Below are 19982 nucleotides of genomic sequence, written 5' to 3'. Positions count from 1 at the left end.
TTTTTAATATATTTAAAGTATCCCCAAATCCTGACATTTTTACCATATATGATTACGACTGTTGAATTGGGATTTTTACTTATTTGTTGGCTCTTGTAAATGGTGTAAAACTTAGAAACAGACCATAGCAGCTGACAAATAGCATTTGTGGTGCAAAGCCTGAACAGTTATGAAGAGATAAAGGAGTGTCCTAAAGATGAAAGGGTCAAGGAAGAACATTGGCAGGTGCCAAGACAATTTTAATTTGTAAATAGACTTGTTACCACCATGTGTCCAAGCAATCCTGTTAAAAGCATTCGTCTCAGGCTGATGTTTTCCCAAGAATCAGTTAGTTAATTGCAAAAAAAAATTAATGCCTATCCTGCTATTTTATTCACGTCTCCTCTTCTAAGTTCTGTTTATGCCTTATTTTTTTATGACAGTTGTATGAAATAGGTAAAGCATCTTTATGAGCAGTTGCAGTGTCTGATATATTCATTGACCATTGAAAGAAAAGAAGTAACAAACACTTGATTTCTTAGGCTATGTTGTAAAAGAGATAGAAAAATTCTTGCAGATTTGAATGATTTAAGAATATTCCTTACTATTGTTCACAATTGAGGGAATAAACTGGGAAAGAGGTTTCAATATGCACCAAAGTACAGAGTTCAGCTTTTGTTTACAATTCACATACAGTAAAATAAAATGAATGTCATGAAATGGTGTTTATCCATACTAGAGATACTGGAGGATATCAAATGATGTGAGGAAGCAGACTTACTCACATTGAAGAAATCCTAATAAGTTTGGTTGAGATGGCTGAAGAATACTTGGGAAGAACCTCATCAGTTGCCAGGTTCTGTGGACTGGGAGGCTTCTGTTGCAAGGCACAGGATTCTAGAACCTTGTCTATGAGAGACAATGGAGAGCCCTTGAGTTCTCTTTATTATGTGTGGTCTCAGAAGATGAGCATTACAAACGATTCTACAGCAGAGCCAGAACAAGAGCTATGCACATCACTCCATCATGGTAGGTCTTACAGGAGTTTCATTCTAAAAGACAGAAGGAGAGATGATTATCAGGACAATAAACATACATTCCTTAATTCTTTGCCAATTGTTTAAAGTTTGGGGCATGGCATTTCCTTTAAATATTTTCTGCTTTTCTCTGTTTCTTTGGTGACTCTGTAGAGTTTTTCTCATAGATTTTGTAGTTTGTCAAGACAGCTGGAATTGTTGTAGACAGTTCTACTCACAGGAAAATCAGCAATATTATTTTATCTGGAAATTAAAATGCATGCTCATTTTAAAAATGTTATTGCTTCAAAATAATATTTGATATTGAATACTTGTATCAAGGAAACTGCTAAGTAGTCTGAGTTTCACTAAACTGCTTTGAATTTTCATGAAAGTGCTGAACTTCATGAGAGTATTCCTTCATTCAGCCAGAAGATGTTTGTTTTTAAACATGGTCTCATCTAGTTCAGGCTGGTCCTGTGCTTGGTATGTAGTTCTGAACTACTGATGCTCTTGCCTACAGCCCCTGAGTGCTGAAATTATAGACCTCAGAATAAGAAGCACAGCTTACTTTGCAGTTGGTACATTGCCTGTGTAGTGTGTAGAGTGCTGAGGTGTTCTTAATGTGGTTTAATGTTCTCTAGATAACAGGGAGCCTAAATGGTGAGTTTCTAGTTATTGATGAATTTGATGAAAATATAAGGGGAAAAAGCAATGGATAAATGATGGCATTTTGGAGTTGCCTGGAAGACTCTGTTAATATCATTCTGCACCAGATTTTCAATGAAAGTATTCAATTTTGTCAACACCTTTGGTCTCTAGAATCATTGTGTACAGTAATTTACACAATTGTGCACAAGTATTCTTTCCAGTTTTTTTCCTGTTACATACTTTTGAAATATATTTTTAATAGGGGATCCTGAGACTCACATTGACAGAACTTTAAGAGTGCTACACTAAAATACATATTATTGGTGAAATTATTAAGGCCACTCCACGTAGTTAAAAAGAGATTTATTTAATGACGTAACTTACAAATTAAGGCATAGGTAGGTCACAGGGTCTGGGGAAGGTGTATCACAGTCCAGCGGTGTTCTCTGGAGCTCTGCTTGGTCCACCTCCACCATCCAGGGTCCTGGAACTGAGAGAGTGTCTGCCGATCCAGATCTTGGGTCCCCAGGCGCCTCCCTTGGCCCCGCGTGACAGTTGCCGAAGTCTCAATGGGGGTTGAAACTTCCAGAACAAAGCTGGAATGGCTACCCACTACAACATATAATTCTTTTGGTTGTTGCTATTGTTACAATACAAATCTAGACATTCTGTGGGGCGTTTACCCACCACCCCCACAGTTCCCCAGAGTTTTCTTGAGTGCAAGCAGCAGGAAATATTAGATAGAAGGATTTATTGCGGAGAATATCGCGAAGATAAACAGATAGAAAATAAAGGATAGCCTCAAGAGGGCCTGGAACCTATTCCAACGGCCCCCGACTGTCTCTGCCCCAGGGTTTTATAGAGATGCCAAGGGGTGGAGCAAAAGACCTCCTCCCCCAGCACAGCCAAGTGCAGACCATCTCAGACACCTGCACTCAGGCCCGTGGTCCTAATCATCCTCTATGCGGACCTGCTGGGTAAAGCCACGAGGAACCCGAGAACGGGCTCCCACAGCATTCAAATAATTATGAAACATGAATCAAAACCATAATGGACAGTGACTTAGCATGTCAAATTTTTAATCACAAGTTCAAGATATTGTCTTCAAAATCTATTTTACCAAAGAATTATCTTCTATGGCTTGTTAGCACTGCCTATGGCAACTCACTTTTTTCCTTAGTTAGTTTTCTTCAATAACAGGACACTCTTGTTTCTAGGAAAATAAACACACTGGATGGGAAAGGTAGCTGAGTTGGTAAAGTATATGCATCATAATCATAAAGACCTGAGTTTGAACACTAGAATATTCTAACAGGCAGGCATTAGCAGCATATGCTTGGAATACCAGGAATGTCAGGAGGCAGAGACAGTAGAATGGCTGGGACTGTCTGTCCAGTCAGCTGAATCTCTTTAGTGAACTTTAAGTCAGTGTCAGACTCTGTGTCAAAAAGCAAGGTGGGTAGTGACTTTGAAATGCTCCCTAAAGACAGTTCTTGTCCTAAACTCACACTCTCTCTCTCCTCTCTCTCTCTCCCCCTCTCTCTCTCTAACACAAACACCCACACCAACACATAGATGAATATCCACACATACACAATCATACGCACACATATCAAATAAACACACATTCAAAAATTACAAAAGCATAAACAGTAAAACAAAAAAATAATGTCTATGTCTCCAGAGTACCACCAGTCTAGGATGAACTCTGGCTGACATACATACAGAGAAGTACATTTACTATGCACATGCACACAATCCACACAACCTTGACATTCATGCCTAGAACACATCTACACTAAAATCCAAATCAGAAAAATGTTTGTCTTGAAACAATTTCCTGCCTCCTTTGACAATGACAAGCCATGGACTAAAATGAGCATCCAACCTGTACTTAATAAGACAGAATTGAGTTTAGCTTTACAACATAAATCACTGTTGCGGAATAATCTTTCTGTACACTGTGAAGATGTGTCTTTGTCAATGCACCTTCTGATTGGTTGGATAAAAATGCTCAATGTCCACTAGGTTGGCAGGTAGAGGTTAGTTGGGACTTCGGAGCAGAGAGAAATGAAGAGGGGATGAATCTAGGTCGGGGAGAGGCACCAGAGGAGCCAGAAAGGAAGCAGGACATGCAGAACGAGAGATGAAAGCTACGAGCCATGTGGCAGCATGTAGATTAGTAGAAATGGGTTCATTTAAGTTATAAGAGTTAGATGCAAGCAAAAGGTAATGCCAAGCTTTCATAATTAATAATAAGTCTCTGTGTCATGATTTGGGGGCTGGCAATCCAAGAAAGCCTGCTACAAATCACCATGACAGAAATTCAATAATAAAAACTAAAATCAAAAACAAAAACAGACAACACCCATTTTAGATAAGGATTCTTCCTGTTGTTGGGGAATGTTGTAAAATAATAACATTTAAAAACAACATGGAAAGGCAAAATAATTTTAAAAATTGGTGCTGTATGAAAAATATACCTCTGCAGGAACAAGAATACTTTAATCAAACTTAACAGAAAATACAAGCACACTGTTCATATATCTTGAACTCAAATCCAATTCATTTTAGTTCACACTTTATAATTTTCTCCTACCTGATTTGTTCATAATTTTACTATACATGGGTCTGTCTTTCTTTTCTTTTCTATGTGTCTTTTATTCATGATGCTCTGATAGATAAACTCTGAAAAAATACATATCAGTAAAGCATGAAAAACAAACAATTTGAAGACATAGACCCAACAGGGATTTCTGTTCCTCATTTGTTCTCTCACAGAATATAGTGGCTCTTGGTGAGATCCTGGTGCATGTGAGGATAACTTGCCTGCAGCTTTGGCTGTGAAGGCAGCTTTCCTTTTCTGTATGGCTAGAAGTTGAATGTGCTCAATGCGACACCCTCCCCCTAGAAGTGGTTATATATGCTCAAGGGTCATTAACATGTATAGAGACAGAACTTTGCAGGTTGGTTGTCTTATGCCCTGTACTTTGGAGGCCAGAGACACATTATTACATTGAAGCCCAAAATATACTTGATATCTATACACTTCTCATTGTCTATCTACACTGACCAAAAGTCTTGTCTTTGAGGAACAACCTTAATACAGAATGACTGCTATTACCATGACTAGGTGATGGAAAACCTGAATCCATGGTTGTTCTAACCACCTGTTTGGTAGCTTTTCAAGACATAATAGAGATAAATGCCACTTTTTATGACATCATGCCCAAGAGCCCTTCTTCCACACTTCCAAAGTGAGGCAAAACTTTCATGAGAACCAGTGGGTTCATAAAAAGATTATCAAATATTTTGTGGTATAAGTTTACATGGGAAGTATTATAGTCGATCACAATAAAGTATTTTAAATTAACAATAGAATAAAGGGCTATCATGTTCAAACAATTTATTTTACTGATGTGTTTTTGATGGACCTGAGATCTGGACTGAACAAAATCTGGTATAAGTGAAAAGAAGTATATATCAAGTCTTAAAAGATTTTTGCAATTTGAATAGAAAAACCATGAAGCATCATTGGTGTGATGTCATATACTTCTTGGTAAGGCAAGGCTGTCCTGGTTATTTAGGACTAGTCACTGTTGAAACAGTTAGTGTTCAAAATCACATTTGTGGAGTCATTATTTTGCTGTCAAGAGGGCTGCCTTCTGAAACCTGATGCTCCCTGTACTAGCGAGTCTGTTTCTATATCAGTATTATGTTTTCTGTGTTACTGTAGCACTGTAGTTTAACTTAACATTGAAATTGTGATATTTCCAGTAGATTTTTGTTGTATTGTTGTTCAGAATTATTTTAACTATAGTGGGTATTTTGTATTTCCATATAAAATTTAACATTGTTCCTTTCAATTTCTGTGAATAATTGCATTGAAATTTTGGTGGGAGAACATCAACTTTGTAGATTGCTTTTGTAGGTTTAATGTTTTTCTCAATTCCGCCAATCCATGAGCATGGGAAATCTTTCCATCCTAGAGCATCTTCTTCAAATTATTTTTTTCACTCTCTTAAAAAGTATGTTTGTAAACACAGAGAAACCCTGTCTCGAAAAACAAAAAAAAAAAACAAGAAAAAACAAACAAACAAACAAAAAAACCAAAAAGTATGTTTGTAAAAGTATTTTATTTCCTTGGTTAGATTTATCCATATATATACATATACATATATATGTATGTATATGTATATATATATACATATATGTGTGTATGTGTGTGCATGTATATGTATACATATATATAGAGAGATATAGATAGATAGATACATAGGTAAGATAGATATAGATATAGATAGGTATATTAGACTATTGTAAATGGTATTGTTTCCTTGCTTTCTTTCTTGATGTGCTTGTGGTTTGTATATAGGAAGAAGATCAAATTTTGTATGTGAATTTTGTTGTCAGTTACTTTGCTTAATATATTTATCAGCTGTAATAGTTTTATGGTGGAGATATTGGGGACATTTGTATATATTTCATCTGCAAATAAGGGTACTTTGGCTTGATACTTTACCATTATTATCACTGCATCTCCTACACTTTTCTCTTATTGCTCTAGCTAATCCTTCAAGCATTGCATTTAATAGGAAGAATGAACACCTTTTTCTTGTTCATGAGTTTCATGTAAATCCGTCTAGGATGGTGTTGGGTGCTGATTTGTTACATATTATCTATTTCCCACCTCTGTCCATCAGATTAAGGATACCTGGTCTTATATTGAGGTCTTTGATCCATTAGGAGTTTGTGCAGGGTAATGAGTATGATTTTATTTTCATTCTTCGAAATGTAGCGATCCAATTTGAGCAGCACCATTTGTTGAAGATACTGTCTCTTTTTCCTCGATGTGTATTTCTGGTTTATTAAAAATTCGGTGTCTACATAAGTGTGGAATTATGTCTGGAACTTGCATTTAATTCCAGTGTTCAAAGTGTCAGTTTTTATGCCAATACCATGCATTTGCTTGTTTGTTTGTGTGTTGTTTGTTTTCAAGACAAGATTTCTCTGTATAACATCCCTAGCTGTCCTGGAACTAGCTCTGTAGACCATGCTGGCCTGGAACTCACAGAGATCCAGGTGCCCCTACCTCCCAAGGGCTAGGATTAAAGGCATGTGCCACATCCACCCAGCAAGTCTTTTTTTTAATTTTATAATTTGATTTAATTTTACATATCAGCCACATATTACCCTGTCCTTCCTCCTCCCGCCACCCTCTGCCCTCCCCCCAGCCCACCCCCCATTCCAATCTCCTCCAGGGCAACAACTCCCCTGGGGATTCAGCTCAACCTGGTAGATTAAGTCCAGGCAGGTCCAGTCCCCTCCTCCCAGGCTGAACAAAGTGTCCCTGCATAGGCCCCAGGTTCCAAATAGCCAACTCATGCACTAAGGACAGGTCCTGGTCCCACTGCCTGGGTGCCTACCAAACAGTTCAAGCTAATCAACTGTCTCACTTATCCAGAAGGCCTGATACAGTTGGGGGCTCCTCAACTATTGGTTCATAGTTCATGTGTTTCCACTAGTTTGGCTATTTGTCCCTGTGCTTTTTCCAATCTTCGTCTCAACAATTCTCGATCATACGATCCCTCCTCTTTCTCAGCGATTGGATTCCTGGAGCTCCACCTGGGGCCTGGCCTTGGATCTCTGCATCCACTTCCATCAGTCACTGGATGAGATTTCTAGCACCACATTAGGGCGTTTGGCCATCCTATCACCAGAGTAGGTCAGTCTGGGCTTTCTCTTGACCATTGCCAGTAGTCTATTGTGGAGGTATCTTTGTGGGGACCTCTCTAGATCTTTGCTTCTTCCTATTCCCATGGAGTCTTCGTTTATCATGGTCTCTTTTTCCTTTTTCTCCCTCTCTGTTCTTGATCCAGCTAGGATCTCCTGCTCCCCTACAACCCTTGTCCTTCATTATCCCCCTCCTTACATCCAGTTTGCTCATGTAGATCTCATCCATTTCTCTGTCATCGGGCGATCCCTGTGGCTTTCTTGGGGTCCTGTTTTCTAGGTAGCCTCCCTGGAGTTGTGAGTAGCAGTCTAGTCATCCTTTGTTTTACATCTAATATCCTCCTATGAGTGAGTACATACGATGTTTGTCTTTCTGAGTCTGGGTTACCTCACTCAGGATGATTTTTTCTAGATCCATGCATTTGCCTGCACACCTCATGATGCCATTGTTTTTCTCTGCTGAGTAGTACTCCATTGTGTGTATGTACCACATTTTATTTATCCATTCTTCAGTTGAAGGGTATCTAGGTCATTTCCAGGTTCTGGCTATTACAAATAATGCTGATATGAACATAGCTGAGCATGTGTCCTTGTGGTATGTTTGAGCATTCCTTGGGTATATGCCCAAGAATGGTATAGTTGGGTCTTGGGGGAGATTGATTCCCAATTTTCTAAGAAAGTGCCATATTGATTTCCAAAGTGGCCATACAAGCTTGCATTCCCACCAGCAGTGGAGGAGAGTTCCCCTTGATCCACATCCTCTCCAGCATAAGGTGTCTTCAGTGTTTTTGATCTTAGCCATTCTGATGGGTGTAAAGTGGCTTCTCAGAGTCGTTTTGATTTGCACTTCCCTGGTGATTAGGGATGTTGAGCAATTCCTTAAATGTCTTTCAGCCATTTGAGCTTCCTCTGTTGAGAATTCTCTGTCTAGCTCTATAGCCCATTTCTTAATTGGACTGTTGGGCATTTTGATGTCTAATTTCTTGAGTTCTTTACATATTCTGGATATCAGCCCTCTGTCAGATGTGGGCTTAGTGAAGATCTTTTCCCATTCTGTAGGCTGTCACTTTGTCTTATTGACTGTGTCCTTTGCTCTACAAAAGCTTCTCAGTTTCAAGAGGTTCCATTGATTGACTGTTTCTCTCAGTGTCTGTGCTACTGGTGTTCTATTTAGGAAGTGATCTTCTATGCCAATGCGTTCAAGACTACTTCCTACTTTCTCTTCTAGCAGGTTCAGAGTAACTGGATTTATGTTGAGGTCTTTGATCCACTTGGACTTAAGTTTTGTGCACGGTGATAGATATGGATCTATTTGCAGCCTTCTACATGTTGACATCCAGTTATGCCAGCACCATTTGTTGAAGATGCTTTCTTTTTTTCCATTGTACAGTTGTGGCTTCTTTGTCAAAAATTATATGTTCATAGGTATGCGGATTAATGTCAGGATCTTCAGTTCGATTCCATTGGTCCACATGTCGGTTTTTATGCCAGTACCAAGCTGTTTTTATTACTGTAGCTCTATAGTAGAGCTTGAGGCCAGTGATCGTGATGCCTCCAGAGGTTATTTTATTGTACTTGATTCTTTTGGCTATCCTGGGTTTTTTGTTTTTCCATATGAAGTTGAGTATTATTCTTTCCAGGTCTCTGAAAAATTGTCTTGGTATTTTGATGGGGATTGCATTGAATCTGTAGATTGCTTTTGGCAAGATTGCCATTTTTATTATGTTAATCCTGCCTATCCATGATCATGGGAGATCTTTCCATTTTCTGACATCTTCTTAATTTCTTTTTTCAGGGACTTAAAGTTCTTGTCATATAGGTCCTTCACTTGCTTAGTTAGTGTTACCCCAAGGTATTTTATATCGTTTGTGGCTATTGTAAAGGTGATGTATCTCCTATTTCCTTCTCAGCCTGTTTGTCAATTGTATATAGGAGGGTTGCTGATTTTTTTGAGTTAATCTTGTATCCTGCTATGTTGCTGAAGGTGTTTATAAGCTTTATCAGTTCCTTGGTCAAATTTTTGGGGTCACTCATGTATACTATTATGTCATCTGCAAATAGGGAAAGCTTGACTTCTTCCTTTCCACTTTGCATCCCCTTAATCTCCTTATGTTGTCTTATTGCTCTGGCTAGAACTTCAAGTACTATATTGAATAAGTATGGGGAGAGCGGACAGCCTTGTCTTGTTTCTGATTTTAGTGGAATCGCTTTGAGTTTCTCTCCATTTAATTTGATGTTGGCTTTTGGCTTGCTGTAAATTGCCTTTATTATGTTTAGATATGTTCCCTGTATTCCTGATCTCTCCATACCCTTAACATGAAGGGGTTTGTGATTTTGTCAAATGCCTTTTCAGCATCTAGTGAGATGATCATGTGTTTTTTTTCTTTCAGTTTGTTTATATAGTGGATTACATTGACGGACTCTCGTATGTTGAACCACCCTTGCATCCCTGGGATGAAGCCTACTTGATCATGGTGGATAATTGTTTTGATGTGTTCTTGGAGTCTGTTTGCCAGTGTTTTATTGAGTATTTTGCATCAATGTTCATGAGGAAGATTGGTCTGTAATTCTCTTTCTTTGTTGCATCTTGGTTTGGTTTAGGAATCAGGGTAACTGTAGCCTCATAGAAGGAGTTTGGTAACATTCCTTCTGTTTCTATTGTATAGAACAATTTAAGAGTATTGGTATTAAATCTTCTTTGAAGATCTGGTAGAATTCTACGCTGAAACCACCTGGTCCTGGACTTTTTTTGGTTGGGAGACTTTTAATGACTGTTTCTATTTCCTTAGGGGTTATTGGACTATTTAAATAGTTTATCTGGTCTTGATTTAACTTAGGTATGTGGTATCTATCAAGAAAATTATCCATTTCTTTAAGATTTCCCAGTTTTGTGGAGTAGAGGTTTTTGAAGTATGATCTAATGATTCTCTGGATTTCCTCATTGTCTGTTGTTATGTCCCCCTTTTCATTTCTGATTTTGTTAATTTGGGTGCTCTCTCTCTCTGTCTTTTGGTTAGTTTGAATAAGGGCTTCTCTATCTTGTTGATTTTGTCAAAAACCAACTCTTTGTTTCATTAATTTTTTGTATTGTTCTCTTTGTTTCTATTTTATTGATTTCAGCTCTCTCAGTTTCATAATTTCCTGGCATCTATTCTTCCTGGGTGACTTTTCCTCTTCTTGTTCTAGAGCTTTCAGGTGTCCTGTTAAGTCACTAGTGTGAGATTTCTCCAAATTCTTTATGTGGGCATTTAGTGCTATGAATTTCCTTCTAAGCACTGCTTTCATAGTGTCCCATAAGTTTGGGTATGTGGTATTTCATTGATCTCTAGGAAGTCTTTAATTTCTTTCTTTATTTCTTCCTTAACCCATTGGTGATTCAGTTCAGTATTATTCAGTTTCCATGAGATTGTAGGCTTTCTGTAGTTGTTGTTGTTGTTGAAATCTAACTTTAAGCCATGGTACTGATAGAATGCAGGAGGTTATTCCAATTTTTTTTGTATCTGTTGAGATTTGCTTTGTGGCCAATTATGTGGTCAATTTTAGAGAAGGTTCCATGGGGGGCTAAGAAGGTATATTCTTTTTTGTTAGGGTGGAATGTTCTGTAGATATTAAGTCCATTTGAGTCATAACATCAGTTAAGTCCTTTATTTCTAAGTTTCGATTTGGGAGATCTGTCTAGTGATGAGAGTGGGGTGTTGAAGTCTCCCACTATTAATGTGTGGGGTTTTATATGTGATTTAAGCTTTATTAATGTTTCTTTTACATATGTGGGTACCCTTGTGTTTGGCGCACAAATGTTCAGAATTGAAACTTCATCTTGGTGGATCTTTCTTGTGATGAGTATGTAATGCCCTTCTTGATCTCTTTTGATTGATTTTAGTTTGAAGTCTATTTTGCTGGATATTAGGATGGCTACACCTGCTTTTTTCTTAAGTCCATTTGATTAGAAAGTCTTTTCCCAGCCTTTTATTCTTAGGTAGTGTCTATCTTTGAATTTGAGTTGTGTTTCTTGTATGCAGCAGAATGATGGGTCCTGCTTTCATATCCATTCTGTTAGCCAGTGTCTTTTTATACGTGAATTAAGTCCATTGATATTAAGGGATATTAATGACCAGTGATTGTTCATTCCTGTTGTTGTTATTATTATTATTGTTATTATTATTATTATTATTATTATTATTATTATTGGTGGTGGTGGTTTCGTGTGTATACTTCTCTTCTTTGGGGTTTACTGCTGTGGCATTATCTGTTGCCTGTGGTTTTGAGGGTATATCTGACTTCCTTAGGTTGGAATTTTCCCTCCAGTGCTTTCTGTAGGGCTGGGTGTGTGGATAAGTATTGTTTAAATCTGGCTTTGAGGCCGGGCGGTGGTGGCACACACCTTTAATCCCAGCCTTCAGGAGGCAGAGGCAGGCGGATCTCTGTGAGTTCGAGGGCAGCCTGGTCTCCAAAGCGAGTTCCAGGAAAGGCGCAAAGCTACACAGAGAAACCCTGTCTTGAAAAACCAAATAAATAAATAAGTAAATAAATAAATATGGCTTTGTCTTGAAATGTCTTGTTCACTCTGTCTATGATGATTGAAAGTTTTGCTGGGTATATTAGTCTAGGCTGGCATCCATGGTCTCTTAGTGTCTGCATTACATCTGTCCAGGTCCTTCTGGCTTTCAAAGTCTCCATTGAGAAACTGGGTGTTATTCTGATGGGTTTTCCTTTATAAGTCACTTGGCCTTTTTCCTTTGCTGTTCTTAATATTCTTTCTTTATTCTGTATGTTTAGTTATTTAATTATTATGTGGCAAGAGGACTGTTTTGGGAGGTCTACTCTGTTTGGTGTTCTGTAGGCTTCTTGTATCTTCATAGCCATTCCTTCTTTAAGTTGGGAAAGTTTTCTTTTATGATCTTGTTGAATATATTTTCTGTGCCTTTGAGTTGGTATTCTTCTCCTTCCACTATTCCTATTATTCGTAGTTTTGGTCTTTTCACGGTGTACCAAATTTCCTGGACATTTTGGGTCATGATTTTGTTGTCTTTAGTGTTTTCTTTGACTGATGAATCTGTTTCTTCTACCGTATCTTCAACGCCAGAGATCCACTCTTCCATCTCTTGCATTCTGTTGGTTATACTTGCATCTGTAGTTCCTGTTCGTTTACTCAGATTTTCTATTTCCAGCATTCCCTCTGTTAGTGTCTTCTTCATTTTTTCTATTTCCCTTTTCAGGTCTTGTACTGTTTCCCTCATCTGTTTCATTGCTTTTTCATGGTTTTCTTTCACGGATTTATTGTTTTCTTCTGGTTTATTTGTCTTTTCCTCTAGTTTTTTATAGCGTTCTTCCCATTTTTTGTTTGTCTTTTCCTCAATTTCATTTTTGATTTCTTCTTTAAAAGTCTCTAGCATCTTCATGATGTTATTCTTAAGGTTGCTTTCTTCTACTTCCATTTGTGATGTTCAGGTCTAGCTTTTGGAAGATGGCTTGGTTTGGTGATGCTGTATTGCTCTTTATTTTGTTGTATGTACTTCTGCCTTGACATTTGCCCATAACCTCATGGATTCATTCTTGGTCTTAGCAGTGCTCTTGGTCTAGACAGAGCTGACAGATTCGGCATTTCAGGAAGCCTCTGGCCCGGATGGGAGCTCCAGGCCAGATGGGAGCTAGGGGCTGGTCTCTAAGTCTCAGGAAGTGGCAGGGGTCTCCGGGCAGATGGGTGTGGGGCAGAGTGTGTAGATTGCAGGGTCTGCCAGGGGTGTGTGTAGGAGAAGGGGAACCTTCCCACTGGGGCTCGCCTGATGGCCAGAACCTGGGGCTAAGTTGGGCAGGTCTTCCCTGGAATGGCTGGTGCCTAGGGATTGGACCTGGGGCAGGCCTCTCTGGGTATGACTCCAGACACTCACCTCTCATCTGGATGGGAGCTGGGAGCTGGTCTCCAATTCTCAGGAAGTAAGGGGGGGGGGTCTCCGGTAGATGGATGTGGGGACAGGGCATATATACTGCAGGGTCTGCCGGGGGTCTTGGAAAAGGGGAACCTTCCGAGAGGCTCCACCCAATGGCCACAAACTGGGGCCAAGTTGGGCGGGTCTTCCTAGGAATGGCTGATGCCCAGTGATAGGACCTAGGGGCAGGAGTGGAAAGAATTTTAAGGGAGTTACCAATCCATCTGTAATTGGATTTAAACTACACTTCATGACAGTGAACCCATATTTGGTATTGTTTATGTGGCCAAGAATCTTAGACTAGAAGTCATGGGAACTAGATGGAAACATACTACTATGGTTCTAATAAAATAATATTACAAGAAAATGACTCCTAATAACATATTATATCTATAGTTCAGAGTGTCACTCAACCCTCATTAAAGAGCTTCTTCATGCACTGGATGGTAAATAGCACAGAGATCCACAACAATAGAAAGCTATAAAGTTGGAAGTCTCAGTCCTAAAGGGGATATCTTTATCAAACCCCTCCCCTCAAGACTTAGAGATCTATGTGCAGAGGGAAATGGAAAGATTCTAAGAGTCAGAAGTGATAGATGACTTTATGAAACTTGAATTCTCCACATACAATAAGACAGACACACATATGAATTCACAAAACTGTGAAAACAAGACTTACACAAGCTCAAGCCACAGAGAATCTCATCAGGAAGGAGAAGTGGGCACAAAGTCCCATCACTAAAAAAAATATGATCGAAAGATATTTTCTGGAAAAAAATTTAAATAAAAGATTATGAAGCTCCACCCCTAGCTGAGAAGCTCTCTGTAAGTGGAAACTGCTAAGAGTAAGGAAATTGGTTTTCTTCAATGGAGGGAAACAGAGAATATCAACCCCACTCACTGACTCACTCAAGGGCAGACCTGATGATGGCGAGCACAAACTGGATTCCGGGTTTTCTGCAGTGTTTCTTTTTTATTTGTTTATTTGTATTTATTAGAGAGAAACAACATGAAGTTGGGTAGATTGGAAGGGAGAAGGGTTCTGGGAGAATTGAAGGGTGAGGAAGAACATAATATAAAGTGCAAAATCCTCAAAGATTTTAATAAATAAAAATGATGGAAGAGTCAATGCAGCACACCGGCAGGTCACCAAGCTTCCTGACACTGGCAACCTTAATTAAGGAATACACTTGTTTCTACCATTTGCCTTCAACAATTTATAAAATATGCTTGTCTCAGATTGATATTTTCTCAGCTGTCTACTAAAGAAATTTAATCCTACACAGTTACCCCTACAATTCTAAATTCACGAATTAGTTTTAATAGTTGTTTTATGAAGTAGACAAAGCATCTACATCTACATGAGCAAGTGTGCAATGTCTCTGAGATACTTATGACCTTAGAAAGGTAAACCAATAGCAGACACTTGATTCTTTGGAGCAGAGGTTCTCAATGCTCCTAATCCTAAAGATAGGATCCTTTAGCTAGACACTGGGATCTAGGGGTTTGTCCATGAGAGACAAAGAAAGGAAAGAATTCATGGTCTCTTATGCATTCTCAAACAAATGAAAAAGAACAACAACAAAAATAAAATCCTTTGCTGCTAAGATGGGTTTTACAAATGCTTCATGAGCAAGGACATAAATAGAAGGGACCATTGGTATCACTGCATCTGGTGATAGTATTTCAGGAGAGTTGTTGCAAAGAACAGAAGCACAAAAAAAAAATTAGGAGGTGGACACACACATCCCTTAATTCCTTGCCAATTGTTCAGGTCTTGGGACAGCATTTCCTTTCATTATTTCCAATCCCTTCAATTTCATCACGGTGACTCTAGAGTTTTTAGTGGGATAATTTGTAGGAAGCTCATTTGGCAAATGGCTAGCTATTGGTGAATTTGATGAAGTTATGGGGTGAAAATGGTAAGGTAAAAGAGGACATCTGAGAGTTGTAATCTCTGCTGTTATAGATGTGTCATATTTTTGGATGAAAATGTTATCTATTCTCCATAGTTCTGGATGCTAGAATTATTGCTAGTAGTAATTAAATTATTACAAGACTGTTCTTGCTCAATTATTCTTTGAAGTGTTTTTCTTAACCTTCTGTTTGTTAGTGTAGTTTTCATCATTAATTCTGACATACATTTGCGCATGCACTATCAATAGTACTGCATTAGGAATAAATAATTCCTTTCTTCACACCACCAATCTACACGCTGTAAGAATTATTAAATCTAAAATAAAACATTCATAGATATTGAGTTATCATATCAGGATTTTAATCATAACTCCACTATATTGTCCTTAAATATCTTTATAAATTATTTTTCTTTTGTAAGCTCTTGGCACTGTAGTTGGTAACACAATTTATACCTTACTTGACTACTTTTTTCAAATAATTATACACTAAGATGAGGACCCAGGACAGGGTAGATAGTTCGATTGGTAAAATGAATGCTTCACAAGCAGAGGAACGTGAGACTGATCCTCGACAACAATATAAAAGCCTGGTTTAGTGGTCTGTACGTGCAGTGCCAACAATGGAGAGGCAGAGATATGCAGATTACTAAGGCTTGCTGAACAACCAGCCTCCCCTCTTTAGTGAGTGCCATGTAAAAGATGAACTTTGTGTCAGAAACCAAGGTGGAGAGTGACATAGGAAAGATATCCAAGACTAACTCTTGAACTCTACAAAAATACACACATATACACACACAACCATGTGCACTCATACACTCATATAATATAAAGATATAATAAACTGATAAAATATTAAAATGTAAATATTAAATGCATAAACGAGGTATATAGTTTCTGAGGACTCACTTTAGGGAGAATTATGGCCTCTACACATATATTAACAGGTACACAAGCTTCAAATGTGCACCAGTGTACATGCTCACATTCACTACCATTAATATCAAAGAAATAAAGTGAAAAAATACACGAGATAGTTGTTAATCTTGAGAGGTTTCTGACATCCATGGCCATGCGAAGGCAATGATTGAAAGGAACATAAATGTACTCAATAAGCAGGAAATTGTTTAGTGTTTTCTAATTTAAAGTTATACCATTGATCTATGAAAGCAGGTATAATGTTAATTTTCAGATTATGAAATCGTTCATTGCTACTGAGGAAAAGTTGAAAATTCAAACATTAAGATACAATGTGGAAAAGAGGGTAAGTTATTAAAAGCTGGTAGTGTATTAGAAATCAATTTGCACAGGAACAAGTATACTTTACAATAATCAATCAGAATCTCCATGAACGATGTTGACACACCTTGGAATATAAATTGATGTAAGCCCAAGTTTTGCTATTTTTTCTAACCTGACTTCATCATGATTTATTTATATTTGCACTTTGTTTAACTATTTCCTTTAGTCTTGATGCTCTGATTGATCAGTTCTGCCAGAAGACACACCATTAAAGACTAGTGCTGCATGCAACCAGACAAAGTAAGGACTAAGAGAGAAAAGCCCTCTGGTGTCTGTGGGTGAGGCCCTGGTCCATGAGAGAATCATGTTCCTTCAGCTCTGCCTGTGGATGTTGCTCTTACTCTCTGTTTGGTCACCAACTGCACATGCTAGGTACAATAGCCCTCCAGAAGTAGTGATACCCTTGAGGGTCACTGACCCTAGTACACATGATGTTTCCCCAGACTGGCTCTGCTATAGCCTGCGCTTTGGAGGAGAGAGACATATTATCACCATGAAACCCACAAAATACTTTGTATCCCGGAACTTCCTACTGTTCACATACAGTGATGAAGGTGATCTCCTTGAAGAACAGCCTTTTGTTCAGAATGACTGCTACTACCATGGTTATGTAGATGGAGAACCTGAGTCCATGCTCATTATTAACACCTGTTTTGGGAGTTTGCAAGGCATAATAGAGATAAATGGCACAGTTTATGAAATCATGCCCAAGAACCAAACATCCACATTTGAACATCTGGTATACAAAATAGACAGTGAGGACTCAGAATCATTTTCTATGAGATGTGGGTTAACAGAAGAAGAGATAGCACAACAAATGAAGATTCAAGAAAGCAAAGACTCCACACTTATGCAAAGCCAATATGAGAATTGGTGGACCCACCACAAGTATGTTGAATATTATGTGGCAGTAGATAATAAACGATATGTTTACAAAAATAATAATGTCACAGCTTGTATGCAGGAAATGTTGCAAGTTGTCAATGGAATAAATGGTTATTATCTTCAAATAGATATTGAGGTGGTTTTAACTACCCTGGAAGTTTGGACTCAAACCAACCATGTCAATGTGACAGAATCTATAAAAGATGTCCTACCTAATTTCTGTCATTGGAAGATAAAAAATGTTGACAATCACATTAGAAATGATATTGCACATCTTTTTGCCAGGCAAGGATATGGTGGAACTTTAGGGCTAGCTTATTTAGGTACAGTTTGCACATATGCTAGTTGTGCAGTTAACAGTTTCATGACAGATTCAACTCAAGACATGGCATTCATTATAGCCCATGAGATGGGTCATAATTTGGGTATGCCTCATGATGAGAATAACTGTGCTTGTGGATTACCAAAGTGCATAATGGCCCCAGCAAAATCTAATTACCCTAGATTCAGCAACTGCAGTTATGAGAGTATGTATTCAGTAGTTACCAGGAAAGATTGTCTATACAATATTCCAGATAAAGCATTAACAACAAACCTCACCTTGTGTGGGAATACTTTAGTTGAAGAAGGAGAGCAATGCGACTGTGGCTCCTCTGAATCATGTCAGAGTGATGCGTGCTGTACCGAAGAGTGTGTGTTCAAACCTGATGCTGAATGTGCTACTGGGCTTTGTTGCAAAAGGTGCAAATTCATTCCAGCAGGCACAGTGTGTAGAGAAGAGAACAATGAATGTGACCTTCCAGAGTGGTGTCATGGAACTTCAGCTGAGTGTCCAGAAGATGTATACATGGAAGATGGAAGCCCTTGCGGAGGTGATAGTTACTGCTATAATAAGACATGTCGTAAACGCGAAGAACACTGTCAGATGCTTTTTGGCAGGAGTGCCAAAAGTGCAGATGAGACTTGCTACATGGAAATGAACACACGGGGTGACCGTTTTGGTAACTGTGGTAACGATAGCCATAACTACAGAAGATGTAATAATACTGATGTACTCTGTGGACGAATTCAGTGTGAAAATGTAGAAGAGATTCCACAGAGGAGAAACCATGAAACAGTGCATTGGACTCACTTCAATAATGTCACCTGCTGGAGTATGGACTATCATTTTGGAATTGCCAGAGAGGACATCGGGGCAGTGAGAGATGGCACAGCTTGTGGTCCAGGCCTTATATGCATTGACAGAAAGTGTGTCCCTAAGTCTGTTTTGTTAAGTAATTGTTCAGCATTCCAATGCAATATGAAAGGAGTCTGCAACAATAAACATCACTGCCATTGCGATATCCAATGGAAGCCACCGGACTGTCTACTAAGTGGCTTTGGAGGTAGTGTAGACAGTGGACCACCACCAAGAATATATACTGAGGAGACTTCCCACGGAGGTATGATAGTGCTAGGTTTTTTTATTATTTTTTTTATTTTCTTAATTTTCTTGATTGCTCTAGTCGTAATTAGGGGGTCAAACCAAGAACCAGAAGACATGGGAGAACTTGAAACTTACAGCCACACCTCCTTTCCCTGAAAATTCACCTGATAATTTACCTCAGAAACATGACAAAAACAAAAAGAAAAAAAAATGAAAGAAAGCATAAGAAAATACATACTCTCTAGGAAATTCATCATGTGTTAGTTTGTAGACACCTGGACCTAGAAATATCACTGTGTGGGTAAGATATCCAAACCGAGAAATTCTGGGGAACTTCTTGTTCAAATATAAAAATTATTCAAAACTAAATAAAAGGAGGTCCTATCACACTCATATTTATCTTTATTTTAATCAATTTTTTGCCGTATTTTTAATTTAATTGATGTCTGTTGGCCATTAGCATACATCCAACCCATGGTCTTCTGTATGTTTCTTTGCATTTGTTTTCTCTCAGCTCTAAAGCCCTTATGCTTTTCAATCTGCTTTGTCACATAGAGAGAAGGAACCTGCAAATACCATATCCTCATGGCAATTCTTGTCTGCTAGAACCCACCCCTTAGGAGAGCCAGAGTGAGATTTGAAACTTGAGGGACGGGTTTGAGGTTCTGAGGACGGTTGCTGTAGTCTCAGTCTCTCACCTTGATGGAATCAGTAGCTCTCACTCTACAGGAGATTTTAACACAGATTTGAAAACACACCAACAAACCTGTCCTAGTTAAGTAATTATTGTTATTATGAAACACCACTATCAAAACAAGTTGGGTGGAAAGCATTGATTTGACTCTCATTTCCTTATCCATCTCTATCATCTACAGAAGTCAGGACGGGAACTCTAACTGGGCAAGAACCTGGTGGCAGCAATTGAGGCAGAGGCAATGGAGGGGTGCTGCTTCCTGCCTCAGTCCCCCTGGCTTGTTCAGCATGCTTTCTTATAGAACCAAGGATGAACAGCCCGGAAGTGGCACCACCAAAAAGGGCACACACCTCCCCCATTATTCATTAAATGAGTAAATGTTCTATAGACTTGCCCACAGCCTAACCTTATGGGGGAATTTTCTCAAAGTTCCCTCTGCTCAGAAGACTATTT

General features: G+C 38.6%; 2 protein-coding genes and 1 long non-coding RNA gene across 5 annotated transcripts in view; 2 read left to right on the top strand and 1 right to left on the bottom strand.

Moving 5' to 3' along the window:
* Positions 1-19982, bottom strand: part of LOC131894555 (uncharacterized) — a 68367-nt gene that overhangs the window by 34099 nt on the left and 14286 nt on the right. For 2 of the 3 annotated variants that reach the window (XR_009374943.1, XR_009374945.1), the window contains exon 2: positions 761-1031. This is a non-coding gene — a long non-coding RNA (uncharacterized LOC131894555). The remainder of the gene's footprint in view (positions 1-760; positions 1032-19982) is intronic. The other variant, XR_009374944.1, reaches the window with a different exon arrangement.
* Positions 891-19228, top strand: LOC131894554 (disintegrin and metalloproteinase domain-containing protein 26A-like). The gene is made up of 2 exons (XM_059244843.1): positions 891-1008; positions 16691-19228. The coding sequence occupies exon 2, from the start codon at positions 16829-16831 to the stop codon at positions 18989-18991; it is 2163 nt and encodes a 720-aa protein (XP_059100826.1). The 5' UTR covers positions 891-1008; positions 16691-16828; the 3' UTR covers positions 18992-19228.
* LOC131894553 (disintegrin and metalloproteinase domain-containing protein 26A-like) overlaps positions 955-19982 on the top strand; it is a 47030-nt gene continuing 28002 nt past the window's right edge. The window contains exon 1 of the mRNA XM_059244840.1: positions 955-1008. The gene's annotated coding sequence lies outside the window, so the exon portion shown is untranslated. The remainder of the gene's footprint in view (positions 1009-19982) is intronic.

Source organism: Peromyscus eremicus, chromosome 17 (assembly GCF_949786415.1).
Source record: "Peromyscus eremicus chromosome 17, PerEre_H2_v1, whole genome shotgun sequence".
In the NCBI taxonomy this organism is placed as follows: Eukaryota; Metazoa; Chordata; class Mammalia; order Rodentia; family Cricetidae; genus Peromyscus; species Peromyscus eremicus.
This window is presented reverse-complemented; position numbering and strand designations above follow the sequence as displayed.

Bases quoted from the DNA above. Each gene is read 5' to 3' on its own strand.
- LOC131894554 (XM_059244843.1), top strand. From the start codon at position 16,829: ATGTTCCTTCAGCTCTGCCTGTGGATGTTGCTCTTACTCTCTGTTTGG.